General features: G+C 42.8%; 1 protein-coding gene across 3 annotated transcripts in view; it reads right to left on the bottom strand.

Moving 5' to 3' along the window:
- Uggt1 (UDP-glucose glycoprotein glucosyltransferase 1) overlaps nucleotides 1-13401 on the bottom strand; it is a 112207-nt gene that overhangs the window by 46089 nt on the left and 52717 nt on the right. For 2 of the 3 annotated variants that reach the window (XM_060369855.1, XM_060369853.1), the window contains 8 exons: nucleotides 12015-12179; nucleotides 8070-8190; nucleotides 6168-6266; nucleotides 5419-5442; nucleotides 4843-4937; nucleotides 2481-2687; nucleotides 1667-1798; nucleotides 870-1000 (listed from right to left, as the gene is read on the bottom strand). In XM_060369855.1, coding sequence (XP_060225838.1) covers nucleotides 870-1000; nucleotides 1667-1798; nucleotides 2481-2687; nucleotides 4843-4937; nucleotides 5419-5442; nucleotides 6168-6266; nucleotides 8070-8190; nucleotides 12015-12179 — 974 coding nt within the window. The remainder of the gene's footprint in view (nucleotides 1-869; nucleotides 1001-1666; nucleotides 1799-2480; nucleotides 2688-4842; nucleotides 4938-5418; nucleotides 5443-6167; nucleotides 6267-8069; nucleotides 8191-12014; nucleotides 12180-13401) is intronic. The other variant, XM_060369854.1, reaches the window with a different exon arrangement.

Consider the following 13401-nt stretch of genomic DNA (forward strand, 5'->3'; position numbering starts at 1 on the left):
AATTAAACAAGAAAACCAAACAACCTGACTTAAAATGATGAAAAGACGAGAACAGACATTTCCCCAAAGACCAATGGGCAACAGTGTGCAGGAGAGCAGCAGCTCAAGGGCACAATAAGGAGATGCCCTCCACCCATGAGGTGTGTGCTCAAGAAGCAGGAAGTGCTGGCGAGACCCCAGAGAAACTGAAACCGGGAGCAGTGTGGGCAGGAGCGTAAAGCGATGGAGCTGCTGTGGAAGCAGCATAGCAGCCAGTCCTGGAATATTAACCAAACATATCCGTAAGCACACACTCATGTGACACCTAACGCAGAAAGGACCGCACAGAACCATGAGCTTTCATTACATAGCAAATATACGATCCACTCCAACAACTGAATTCTTGGAAATAAAACATGCTCAAGGACATTAGTCAATAAAAATACTAAAATAATTAAAATCACAAGCTAGCAACATCAACTCATCTCAGTCTGCAAGAGAAAGAGCCTTATATTCCATACAGGTAGACAGAGCAAAGCAGCAATGGGCACGCATTTCCTCCCCCAAAGACAATGAAACAGTGCGCCAAAGAACCAAGTCTCCTCCCACACACAGCGGAAAGCCAACCCAGCCCTCTGCTTCTGCATATGTGTGAACTGTTCAGATTCAAAATGGAGAGAAGTAATTCAGAAACATAACTGACAACTTGAACATTCTTCCAGTAAAACTAGAAATAGACCCACTGTCTTGGTAATAATGTAACTGACAATATACAGTCCTCACTTTGACCAATGAGAAAAAGTAACAAAAACTCTGTGAACTAGCTTCTAATTAGAAAACGAGTTTTATCATTTATATCAATCAACTAGTTACTAATTTTAAAAACTTACACGTCTTCTTCTACACGAAGCTGTTGAATATGAGATTTTATTTTCTGTCCCGACGTTTTCAAGATGATATTTTCTAGGAGGTGGAAATCGTCTTGATTAAAGAGCTCACTGTCCTCCAGCGGCCCAATGATCTGTGAGGTGAGGAAGAGGAAGGCAGAGCTGCAGCACTGGTCACAGGCTGCTGAGAAGCCTCGCCAGCCCAAGCAGCTGACAACTCCTGCCCTGAAGCACATCTTACGTGAAATGAATAAAGTAAGAAAGTGAATGAGACCTAATTGACTAGGATCAGAAGGAAGGAAAAGAAGACCTCCCCTATCAGTGGACTTGGGGAGGAGCATGCATGCAGAGGGTGGAGGAAGGGAGGGATTGGGACGGGAGGAGGGAGGGAACCACAAGGGGGATACAAAGTGAATAAAGTGTAATTAATAAAGAATTAAAAAAAAAAAAGAAAGTGAATGTTTATCCTTTACGCCTCAGACAGCAGGGACTCCTGTGTTTAGTGTTAGCTTTCTAAGATGACATGAAACAGCAGTGTTCTCAGCAAACAGCAGTGAGGCCTATTTTGTGAGTCCTGAGAGGCCCACACTCACTACCTCCAATGCCAAGACACAAACAGAAAGGAAGAAGCCCCATGGGCGGGGCGGGGTGGCATCAGAAGCACACTCTTGGCCTAATAGTGCACCAGCACTGAGAAGCCGTCCGCCACCAGGAGTCAGCTCTAGTGCAAACCACAGAAGTCTCAAGGGGCAAGATAGCTAGAGAATGGGAGGCAGGCTTGCAGCCCAGCAAGTCCTCACCCTTCCATTGCTGATCACCACTCGCTGTCCCTTCTTCAGCTTCAGAACATCCCTGCAGTACAGGGCATGAGACAAAATGAAATCCATTCTGGAAGACTCAAAGACCTCTTTAAAAAGACTGACATCCATGCCCTAGGAAGTAATCATTTTTAAGGAAAGTCACTGTTATTAAGCAAACCATACAAATGAATAATAACAATGAGTAAACTATAAAGTGCTTTTATGAAAATAGCTAAATTTCATAATTAATACTACAACATCTTAATTCATTGTCTTTTCTTCCCTCCTCCTTTTTCCTATTTTTCTATTGTTTTGTTTACTTGGCAGTCTATTCTCAGTAACTTTTTTTTTTTTTGCATTTTTAAATTTGGAAATTTCAGGTGACAGCCATTTCCTCTAACTAAACCTCAATATACTCATGATTTTATCAGAAATTTAAAAACTATAAAACACTATCAAAAAATGAGTAACACTAAACCAACGAATAAACATGGACTTTTAGTGGGAAAAAAACCCAGTTGATTCTCTAACTCACAAACATGTTAGATTTGTACTTTATAAATAAATCAAATATTGTTTTTTTAAAGATTATACAAAGTGGCACAAACTTTTAACCTGGCATCCTGAAACCAAAGCAAGTTTAAAAGTAAAATGTAACATGATAGAATCACAGAATCATTTGCTAAGATCCGAACTCAAGGAAGAACATATCCTGAGACTCAGAAGCAACCCCAAGCTCAATCCTGAAAAGGACACCTCAGCCTGGGGAAGAAACATGAATGAGCAGGCTAGCCTCAGCACATGCGAGCCTTACCCCAACAGAGAATTCCCCGATGTCCACGCCTGTGGCTAGGGCCTCTGCCGTCTCCTCTTTGGCCATTTTGGTGATGAAGTTCTTAGCAGAGTTGGAGGTCTGAGTTTGGAGAGCTGCCCAGATAGCTCTGAAGACTGGGGTGTTCGCGTAACTTATCTCTTGGCTGGGATTATTGATCATACTTATCCTAACATTGTTACTGGTTTTCTATTTACAAAAAAGGGAAATAAAAATTATAAGGTATACACTATGAACTTTAGGAAGGTAAGTAACACTGACCAGGCATGGCAGCGTACACCTTTGATCTTAGCACTCAGAAGGCAGAGAGTCAGACAGATGTCTGAAAGTTCAAGGCCAGCCTGGGCTACTCAGCCATACTCCATAACAGCAATATCTCTTCTAAATGTCTTAGTAGTTGTCTGTACTCAAAATAAAATTCAGATGATATGTATGGTCAAGTCTACCAAGTCCTGTATGAACTGGCCCCAGCCTTCCTTTCAACTTCATTTTTCTAAATACAGCAAACGCCACAGACTTGTAAGAGTGCTATTTTCCTCAGCACATTTTATACTTTAACTGCATTCCATCTTTTCTGAATTCGAGCCTCTTTTCAGGTTCCTGCTCATCCATCTTCATTCATACGGCCTTTGCAGATGCCAGCAACAATGGAACTCCTCCAGGTAAAAGGCAAACTCTCAAATTAACAAAACCAAAACATGAATCTACATGGAAGAAGAAAACTTATACCAAGAATGTAAGTAGGCCAGTGAGATGAGTCAGCCAGTAAAGGCACTTGCCACCAATTAAGAGCTGAGTTCAATCTCTATGACCAATAGGGTGGAAGGTAAGTAGTCTTCTGAACTCAGTATCATGCTATACATATGTCTCTTCCCATAAACAAACAGATGAACAAGCAAGCAAATAGACAGACAGACAGACAGACAGACAGAGATGAGTAGGTGGGTGTGCAGGAGGGGAGGAAAAGGATCAGGAGCTGGAGAAATGGCTCAGCTGTAAAGAGCACTTGTTGCTCTTTCAGAGAACCCTCTTCTGGTTCCCAGAACCACATGAGAGCTCACAACTATCCATAACTACAGTTCCAGGGACTCTGATGCCCTCTTTGGCCTTCCTGGGCATCAGGCATGCATGTGGTACATGTATAAATACAAATAGGGAAAATACTCATACACATAAAATAGAAATAGTTTTCTAAAGTCACTGAAATTAAGAAGTCAGTGCACAAAATCTTAAGCAAAGGAACCAAATATAAGTACACATCCTAAGATTTTAAATGCAAGAAGCGGGAGGGGAACAGTGACTAGGGGGCCTTCATAGATAGCTTTTGTTTGTTTGTTTGTTTGTTTGTTTTAAAGACAGGGTTTCTCTGTGTTGCCTAGGCTTTCCCAGACTCTTTGTAGAGCAGGTTGGCCTTGAACTCATAGAAATCCACCTGCCCCTGCCTCTGCCTCCCTGAGTGCTGGGATTATAGGCTTGCACTGCTGCACCCAACTCTGACATCATTTCTTAATCTGGGTGGTGGACACAGGGACATACTTGCCTGTGACACTAAGTAGATGAATGTGTATTTCTCCTTCTTAGTGTTCCCACCTTGGGCAACGTAAGGAGTTACTCATTCACATTAGAGAGCCCTGTTGTGTACAACTGTCACCAGTCCTGTGAACTCCCTGGCTCAACTGTCAACTGCCCACAGGAACCTGCCCAGTCCCTTAAACACTGAAGACCCTCGGCACCACAGTGAAATTAAAACCCCTGGATATCTTCTTATTTCAGTCAGTGTTCTTGGGGCTCAGGTCAGAAAGGGACACAAAGAGAAATGTGATTTCGAGGGAAAGCTGCAAAGTGAAACAGCTGGGAAGAAGGACCTTGACATCTGCTCCTCTGACAATGAAACGATCCAAAAGAATCAATGTCTCCCCTGCCACTCAGCGCCGCAATGTCCCGAGCCCTCTTCACACACACAAGCTGATGTGGTGTAGCTTGCGAACACTCCTCTGGGAGCCTGGATCTACTTCCTCGGAGCACACAACAACCAGCTGGCATGCTATGGCCTCACGTGTGTGCCTCTCCTGACAATACAGTGCATGGCAAGATCGCTGCAGCAAGAACATGCAGAAAATCCTACCCTGAGGATCTCACTATGTTTTCTCTTAAAGAGTCTATTCCCTCAAGTGAAGCTAGGTGCTATGAACTTTGATCTCTCTTCTTAGGAGTTGACCACACACAAAGAAATCCTAGAAACACTAAAATAACCACACTAACACAGCAGTGCTCAGGTCAACCAGAGCCTCACAAACAAAGTGCCCCACAATCCCCCACCAAGAATGGAGCCCAAGATACTTGCCTGATGTTTAATGGCATCATATAGTAACTGCCGCCCAGAAGGGCTATCAAAATCCCCAACAATCCAAAAAGTCACTGGCCTAATAAAGGAATCATCTGTAAAAAAACAAAAACAGATTGACTAAGAGAAAATATCCTATGTTTCAACATTAAAATTAAGCCAAATAATTCTGAAAAACATGCAAAAGGAAAAAAAAAAATGACTGGTGTGATAGAAATAGAAAGTAAAAAAGGTGGTGAAACTTCTCTCGTAACGGGAAGCAGCGACTTCCAAACACTTCATCCAAATACCTCAATTGGAAGCTAGGAGCATGCACTGACTAGCTGTCCCTTGGTCTGGGGATCTGCTAGCGCACACAATGAAACATGCAGGCAACGCAGTGTAGTGTTTAATCATGCCAATTTACAACTTTCTGAAAGCTCTGCAAATATTTATATTGCTTAGCTCTGCTCTACTGTTACCCACAGGTTTCAGGAACATCACAATGAAACAACAAGAAATTCGGGATAACAATGGTCCTAAAACCATATAAATTAATTATGAAGATGAAGGGAACATTCTGGAGTTTTTAGTTACCATAGATTTCCTTGGAGGACATTCCTGGATAAAGGCAAAGAAAAAAAGAACAGAAGAAAAGAGAACGTCATTTGTTTACCTAAGTGCCATCGGGGAAGCAGCAGATTACACATAGCTAACAGGCTGTGCTGCCGTCTGCTCTAGCTCCCGCCATGCTCAAGCTCATGAGGATGAAACCCAGTGGACTAATCGTGTGAACTTATACAGAGGAAGGAAACCAGACGCTCCAAGGGAAGACCGAAGGAGGGCAGAAGGAGCTGTCCTAATGACAAAGGGTGCTTTGGAGGAGGCACGCATTGCTAGAACTGTTCTGGAAGAGACTAGGGTCAGCCCCAGCAAAGGGAGAGGACCTGTCTGCAGATGAAAACAGCCTTTTTAGAAAAGTAACTAAAGTTTTTCTGCAGAAAATCACTTTACAGAATCACACCAGGCTTTCTAGAATCCAGTTCATCTTATAAACTCTACAGTAAAATTAACACTATGATGTTAGCGAAGAGCCAGGCAAAATCATTTTCTTATGTTTTTCATTTTGAATCATGAAGGGATTTTCCTAACAATTTTAATGATCAGCATGAAATTTGTAAAGAAAATATTTCAATTTTTAAGAGATATACAGAATTGCATATTAAAACATGTATTTTCTACACTTGTAAGAGAAATTATGGAATCTCCTCTCCCAGGACAGTAAGATGGAGTTACATTTGCGAATACTAAACATGCTAGATCCGAGACAAGCCCAAATGGGTTACCTTTTTTTGTCAGGTAGTTCATACTGTTGGCTATAGCAGCAGTCTTGTCCCGAGAGTCCAAGGAAGAAAATCTGGCAAAATCATCCACAAAAAAGTTATCTGGGAAAAAAGAAAAAAGTGAAACAAATGATTAATTAATAAGCCTCAATGCAATCTACCATAAATATCCAACTGAAAATTGGCTTGGAGCATGAGTAAAGTCTATTAGATGCTGCTCAGCAGGAGGAAGCAAGTTGCCAGGGGTGCTCTCGGAAGGGGTACCTGTGTCTTTTTGCTTCCCAGCCACCACAGGTAAGCAGCTGTCCCACTGCACACTCCTGGCTCTGAGATATCAGAGCCAACTGGCCGTGGGATCGAACTTTTGAGTCCCAAAGCCAAACAAACCATCCTTCCTTTAAAGTTGATGCTCTATGTGGTTCGTCACAGCTATGTAAATCTGACAATGGCCTCTGAAAAAGGTCCAGGACAGCAACAGCCCCAGAAGGACAGTCAGGATGACGGGGCCTCTTCGCCAACCCCTGCCCCAGGCTGAGTGACAGACAGAGCTCTGGAGCTGCAGCACAGAGAGAAATACAATCTAACACATGCCACGGCTCCCATGCTGCGTAAGCAAAGTTTCTCTGAAGGCACATTTTAAATTTATTTGTTTGGGATTCTTTTTTTTCCCCTTTTCTTAACTCCAAATCAAAAAGGATGGTGCCCTGTCTGGTGGCGCATAACTCTGGAGCAGTAGCTGAGAGCTCACACGCTTATCCACAGGGAGGAGGCAACGAGAGCTACCTGGGAAAATTGTGTGGGCTTCTGGACCCCCACGGCACACCTCCTCCAACCCCTCCTCCACACATCCTGAGCCTTCTGAATTGCATCTGCAGGGCTCAGGAGAGCTGACATCTTCCTCCCAGGCGCCACCTCTGAGATGGCGTGAGGAACTTTCTGATCTGTTCCCATCCCCGCCTGGTCACTCTTTCTCATGTCATCAGACACACAGGCGTGGCTTCTCGGACAGTAACTGCTCCTGTATAAACGTGAGGCTGTTGAGCTGGGTGGCCCAGGGCTGCAGGGTGGAAGCAAGGCTGCCCTCCCAGCTATCGGCTCACAGTTGACAGAAACAAGTTACAGTTAGGGACTTCACTGGCACACTGCTCTATGGGAATCTTCCCAAGCTAAAATGCTGGAAGGACAGAAACACTCTTGGAGTCCTTGGAACTGAACTGAAGGTCAAAAAGGAATTAAATTCCTGTGGCTCTGGTAAGTGTTCTCCAGGGCCCAGGTCTGTCACTGCACTTCAAAAGCTACAAATTCTCCCCCCCACCACACACACACACACACACACACACACACAACAGCGTTCCCTCCCTCCGGAAGACCTCCCCCAGCTGCCTCCACAGAAGGACCACCATCTACTGCACCCAGCCAGGTCTCCACTGTTTGCAAATTAAGATTGTTATTTTATGTGTATGAGTGTTTTGACTGTGTGTATGTATGTCTGTGTCTTGGTGCCTTTGGAGGAAGGAGCTAGATCCCACATCCTAGTCCCCTGCAAAATCAGAGTATTTTTAACCACTGAGCCATCACTCCAGCCCTAGAATTTTATTTATTTATTTTTCTTTTTTTAATTTTTCCAGACAGGGTTTCTCTGTGTAACCTTGTCTGTCCTGGACTCGCTTTGTAGACTAGGCTGGCTTCACACGCACAGAGATCCGCCTGCCTCTGCCTCTCAAGTTCTAGGGACACAAGTGTGCGCCATCACACCCAGATGTACTTATCTTTTTTTAGAAGAAAATTCCTGTGAGTTCAGAAGCATATATCATAATTTGGGGCTTTTTCATATTATAATCTAATAATATAAGAATATGAAGCACAGATCCAAAAGCCAAAAATTGTTACTGAAATGCTCCTTACTGCTTGCAGTTAGATCCAGATACTCTCGCTTAGCCGTCAAAATCCTGGAGTTGATTCGTGGAACAACATTCGGCTGATTCATGATATAGTCCACCACATCCTGATCATGTGGCAGTTCACCCTGTATGAAAAAAGCAGCAGGAGGAGCAGGAGTGTAAAGAATTATCAGCACTAACAGTTCACTAGAAATACAAAGTTAGTAGCTTTGTAACAGCTTCTTCTATGTGAGCAGCTAAAGACAGATGTTGCGTGAGCACAGTAGCAGGCACAGCATGAGTGTACACACGCTGTGTCTCTGACTCCGTCGCCAGCCACACTGGGGGCCAGTAACATGGCCACGACAAAATACCACGACTAAGGTCATTTATAACACAAAACATCTCATTTAGGCCTTCACAGAGTCCATGACCATGACAGGGAACATGGCAATGTGCAAGACAGACACGGGGCTGGAGCAGCAGCTGAGAGCTCACACACTTTTCCACAAGTAGGAGGCAACAAGAGTTACCTGGGAAAATGGCATGGGCTTCTGAACCCCCATGACACACCTCCTCCTATCCTTCCTTCACACATCCTAAGCCTTCCCCAACAGTTCTTCCAACTAGGGACCAAGCTTTCAAATATATTTGCCAATAGGGGCTATTCTCATCCAAACCACCAAGCCAGTAATGCTTGGTTATAAAAGACGATATAAAGCGAACAGTTTCCCTAGTTCTAACTCTAGCTTGGATTTCAGGGAGTTGATGGTGGAAAAGAGCACAAAAACATATCTGATAGCGAAAATGCAAATTCCAACATGACACTCCATAGCTTCAGGATGGCTGCTCTAAAACTACATAGGAGTTTACTGAGACATATAATTTTCAAATCTGGTTGATTTTAGTGTGTGATGTTCTTTATTTACAAGTATTTAATAATATGTTTTTAATAAAATTTAAAAAATTAAAAATAAGCTTTTTTAAAGTAATAAAAAAATTCTAATATGTTTCAAATTAGGGTTAAAAGTATATCCATGGTCTTTGATATTTAAAATATTATTGAGGATGACGTTTAGTAGATATAACAGAGTAAAAAGTCTATGTAAAGAAAACACACACACAGACATACACATACACAAACTTTTCCAAAACTAAAAAAATTAGCTAAAAGCCTGCAAAATTCTGAGGGCCTTTTACTGAAGAAAATGCCTGAATGTGGTCTTTATGACATTTTAACTTGCCTCTCTCTAATGAATAAAGCCCTTAATAAGCCATCAGATCACCAAAGAAAGCAACGTAAAGTAGGCAGGGCTCTCTTCATTTGAGCAAGTAACATTTCAATAGCTTTTCCCCTGGGATACTTGCAAACACAATCAGGAGAAATTGCCTGACACCTCTGGATGTGCTAAAACGAAGCTGGCCAAACACATTAACAGCTGGAGAAGGAGGAGTTCCAAAAGGCCGTGAGTTTCTGACGCACTCTCTAAAGCATGATGCTCCGAGGACCACACATGCAGAAGAGCCTTTGACTCTGATAACTAATCTTGATAGTCTGTGCAAGCAGTAACTGAAGGCTGGGCCCGGGGTATGGCCGAGTGAGCGTTTCCTTAGCATACACAAGGCTCAGGGTTCAACCATCAGCACCAAGCACACAGACATAGCTAAGGACAGCTATCAACAGCCTAGCTGAGCACTCAAGCCATACCACAGTACAAACAGAAACCTGGAAAAATATGTGTTCACTTAGGAGCTAATTGATAAGATAAATAAGCACTACTTCGGAGTTCACACACAACAAAGAACCTACTTAAGAGCATGAGAAAACAGATAACAGCTGCAAGAACAACAAACCGCACAAGAAGAAGCACCTCCCGTGCAGGGTGTAGGCTCAGGTTCAGAGTTATTACAGCTCAAAGGTCAAAAGAAAAGCACCAAGACAATAAAGAGAAAAATAGACACATACTGAAAACAACAACAGAAGCGGAGAGTATATACTGTTCCTTCAAAAACTCCAATGGTAGACTTAAAACACAAAGAATTGAAAATTCTATATTAAGTATACTCAAAAAAAAAAAAAAAAGAAAGACATGGCTATGAAACTAAAGTATGAAACTCAAGATTACCAAATAAGTAATATATAAAATATGTGAAAGGACCAATTAAAATAGGGGTAAGAAAAAAAGATGGTGGCGCAAACCTATAATCTTATTATACTCTCTGATGGTGGAGGCAGGAAGACTGCCAGTTCAAGGACGGTCTGGAGTACACATGGAAACTTGGTCTCAAACAAACAAAAAAGCAGGTCTAGTGGTACTTACTCAGAAGACTGAGACCAAAGACCAGCAACTGGAGGCAAACCTAGGCTAACACAAAAGTTCTGTCAACACACACACACACACACACACACACACACACACATATTGACTGATGGGGGGATAGGCAGGCAGTCAAGGAGAAAAAGGCAGGCAAGGAAAATAGACATAGTAACTGAAAGAGTCACTGAAGGAGTTCATTAGCAGATTTTAGTTGACAAAAGAATAAAAACATCAATAAAAACATCTCCATGTAGCCCTGGCTGTCCTGGAACTCGCCCTGTAGACCAGGCTGGCCTCAAACTCACTGATTTAACTGCCTCTACCTCCCAAGTGCTGGGATTAAAGATGTGTGCCACCATCACCTGGCCTAAATATATATTTATATACTGGGTCTCACTGTGTGACTCTGGCTGCCCGGAAACCCACTATGTAGACCAGGATGGCCCCAAACTCATCTGCCTGCATCTGCCTCTGCCTCCTGAGTGACGGGATTAAAAGTGTGTACAACCATGTCCTTGTAAGAGTATTTAACTAAGAAATGCAACCTATGAGGGCCTCTTTCTCTCTTTCAATCGTGTGTGTGTGTGTGTGTGTGTGTGTGTGTGTGTGTGTGTGTGTAGGCATGCACATGGACATACATCCCTAAGAAAGAAAAGCCAATAATTTGGGTGATTTCAGTCCCTGGAAACTGGAAAGTAACCTCTTAGGCAGTGGGAGAAGCATCTTCAGTACTCAGCAGGCCCCTCAGATCTCACCAAACATAAGGTAATACCTGGTCAACCTAAGCTTATGCTAACACAATAAATCAGTTTTAGAGAAAAAAATCATCATGTGACAGAGGACAGAAATGTGAAGGAGCATTGCAGCAATACGGGAGCAGCGGGACCCCTGCAATTCCATCTACAGAAATGCTCAGAAGAGATGAGTCCACAGATATAGAAAGTCGACTGCCAGTGGCTAAGAGAAGGACAAAGTGGGCTGTGACTCCTACTGGGGGAGTAGGCACTGATGATGTCATCTGAAATTAGAGGGTGTGATTGTACAAGTGTGTATGTTCTCAGAATCACTGGCTTATATGTTTCAAGAAATTAAGTTTAGAGCTGGGAACCTGTCCGTGGTGGATTTGACTAGGCTAGTGTGCATAAGGCCCTGAGTTCCATTCCCAGGGCTGTAAGTAAATAAATGAACAAAATGAAACCAAACACACTGAGCTTTACACTGTGAATTAACACTCCATAACTATTACAGAGTATTTATCTTGAAGTGAAGCATCCTTCCAACCTCAGAGTTGCCCACACAGAACAAAATCTCTTGGAAATTCCTACCGTTTTAAAAGTGAATACTTAATCCAAAACCAATAGAATTTGCTATTTCAGTGTTTTAAGAGTATTTTCCTTAGAATAAGACTTTAGAATCTGTTAAACAATTACTAGTGGCTTGTGGAAAATAGGACAAATTTTTTGTTTATTTTATTTTTTGAGACAGGATCTCACTCTATAGGCCTGGCTAGCCTGGAACTCAGAGACCCACCTGCCTCCTCTGAAAACTGAGATTAAAGGTGTGTGTCACCCTGCCAGGCACAATGCAGAATTTTACAGAAGATATCAAGTATAAACCATTTGCTTTCAAAGCAGCCTGAAAATACCACTCACCAGGTACACTGCTCTTTGGAAGAAGCTAGTGGTCTCCAAGATCTTGTGCATTGTAACGGTTTCCAACTCGTCAGGATCTAACTGCTCCTTTTCAAGGGGCATCCCATTGAACAAGACGACGGGCAGGGGACCAACGCCAGTCTGCTCATAATAGCCTCTTGCTTCCTAGAAAACAAAGGATAAAAATAAGAGGACATCTCCCCCTCACGACACACATAGAAAACCTATGTTCTCACATGCCTGCTTAACAACAACAAAATTAACAGGCTTGAGGGATGATTCAGTATAGACACTTGCTCTGCAAGCCTGGTGACTTGAGTGTAATCTCCAGAACCCGTGTAACAGACTACAATGTTGTCCTTTGACCTCCAAACATATGCACACAATAATAATAACTAAAAAGAAATGTTTACAAAGAACAAAAGAAGGGCTAGAGGGATGGCTCAGCCATGGAGAGCTCTTGCTGCCCTTGCAGAGCGCCTGGGCTGTGTCCCCACACCCACACAGTGGCTCCTGTGGTGGCTCACGGCTTGCAGTTCCTATCAATCAGACGCCCTCTGCTACCTCAGTGGTTTCTGGCACACAAATGAAGCTTATATATCCACAAATACACACATACAAATAAATAAATCTTAAAAAAAAATACAGCAAAAAAAAAAAAAAGACTGAAGATATTTTTTTTTAAAGTAAGGAAACCTGCCACTTTGTAAGTTAATTTTTAACCAAGTGGTATATATCTTATGTGGTAAAGGTGAAATTAAATTACTAAATTTTAGGAAACAAAAACGTTACAGACTAGGGAGTGTGTGCTTGTCTGCCTGTGTGGACAGCTTGAAGACTTCTAAAACTGTACCATGTGGACGATGGTCATCAGGGTACACTCTCCACCACTCCAATGTGGAGCCTACTGACAGCTAGCGCGCTCAAGCCCAGAGGGCAAAGGAGTCCCAGAGGCTGTTACACAGCAGTAGCTGAAAAAGAAACTAAATCTCAGGGCTGGGTGAAATGCGTAAACTGAATACAACTGGGAAGCAGAAAGAAGCTGCAAGGTCACTACAGCAACCAGAGATACACAGAAACCTGCTTCTTTACCTCTACAGAGAAACAGACTTGCCTGTGAACTTTGTGAACTTTGAGCAACTTCCTCTCCTTAGGCTTGGGGCTCTTTCCCTTCCTCAACCAGATTTAAATGCTCTTCCCTGACTGGTCCTATTTTTTCACCTCGCACTCATATCCAGCCAGTCAGGGCCAAGCAGACATTTCTTTAAATCTGGACATTCATTGGCTGCAGAGTCATAGTTGGTACAAGCCATCAACAGAGGAAGAGAAAGATTCCAGCCCGGCTCCTCAGCCACTCCTGCTTTCTTCAGAGGAAGAAACCTGGAGG

This window comes from Meriones unguiculatus, chromosome 16 (assembly GCF_030254825.1).
Source record: "Meriones unguiculatus strain TT.TT164.6M chromosome 16, Bangor_MerUng_6.1, whole genome shotgun sequence".
Classification (NCBI taxonomy): Eukaryota; Metazoa; Chordata; class Mammalia; order Rodentia; family Muridae; genus Meriones; species Meriones unguiculatus.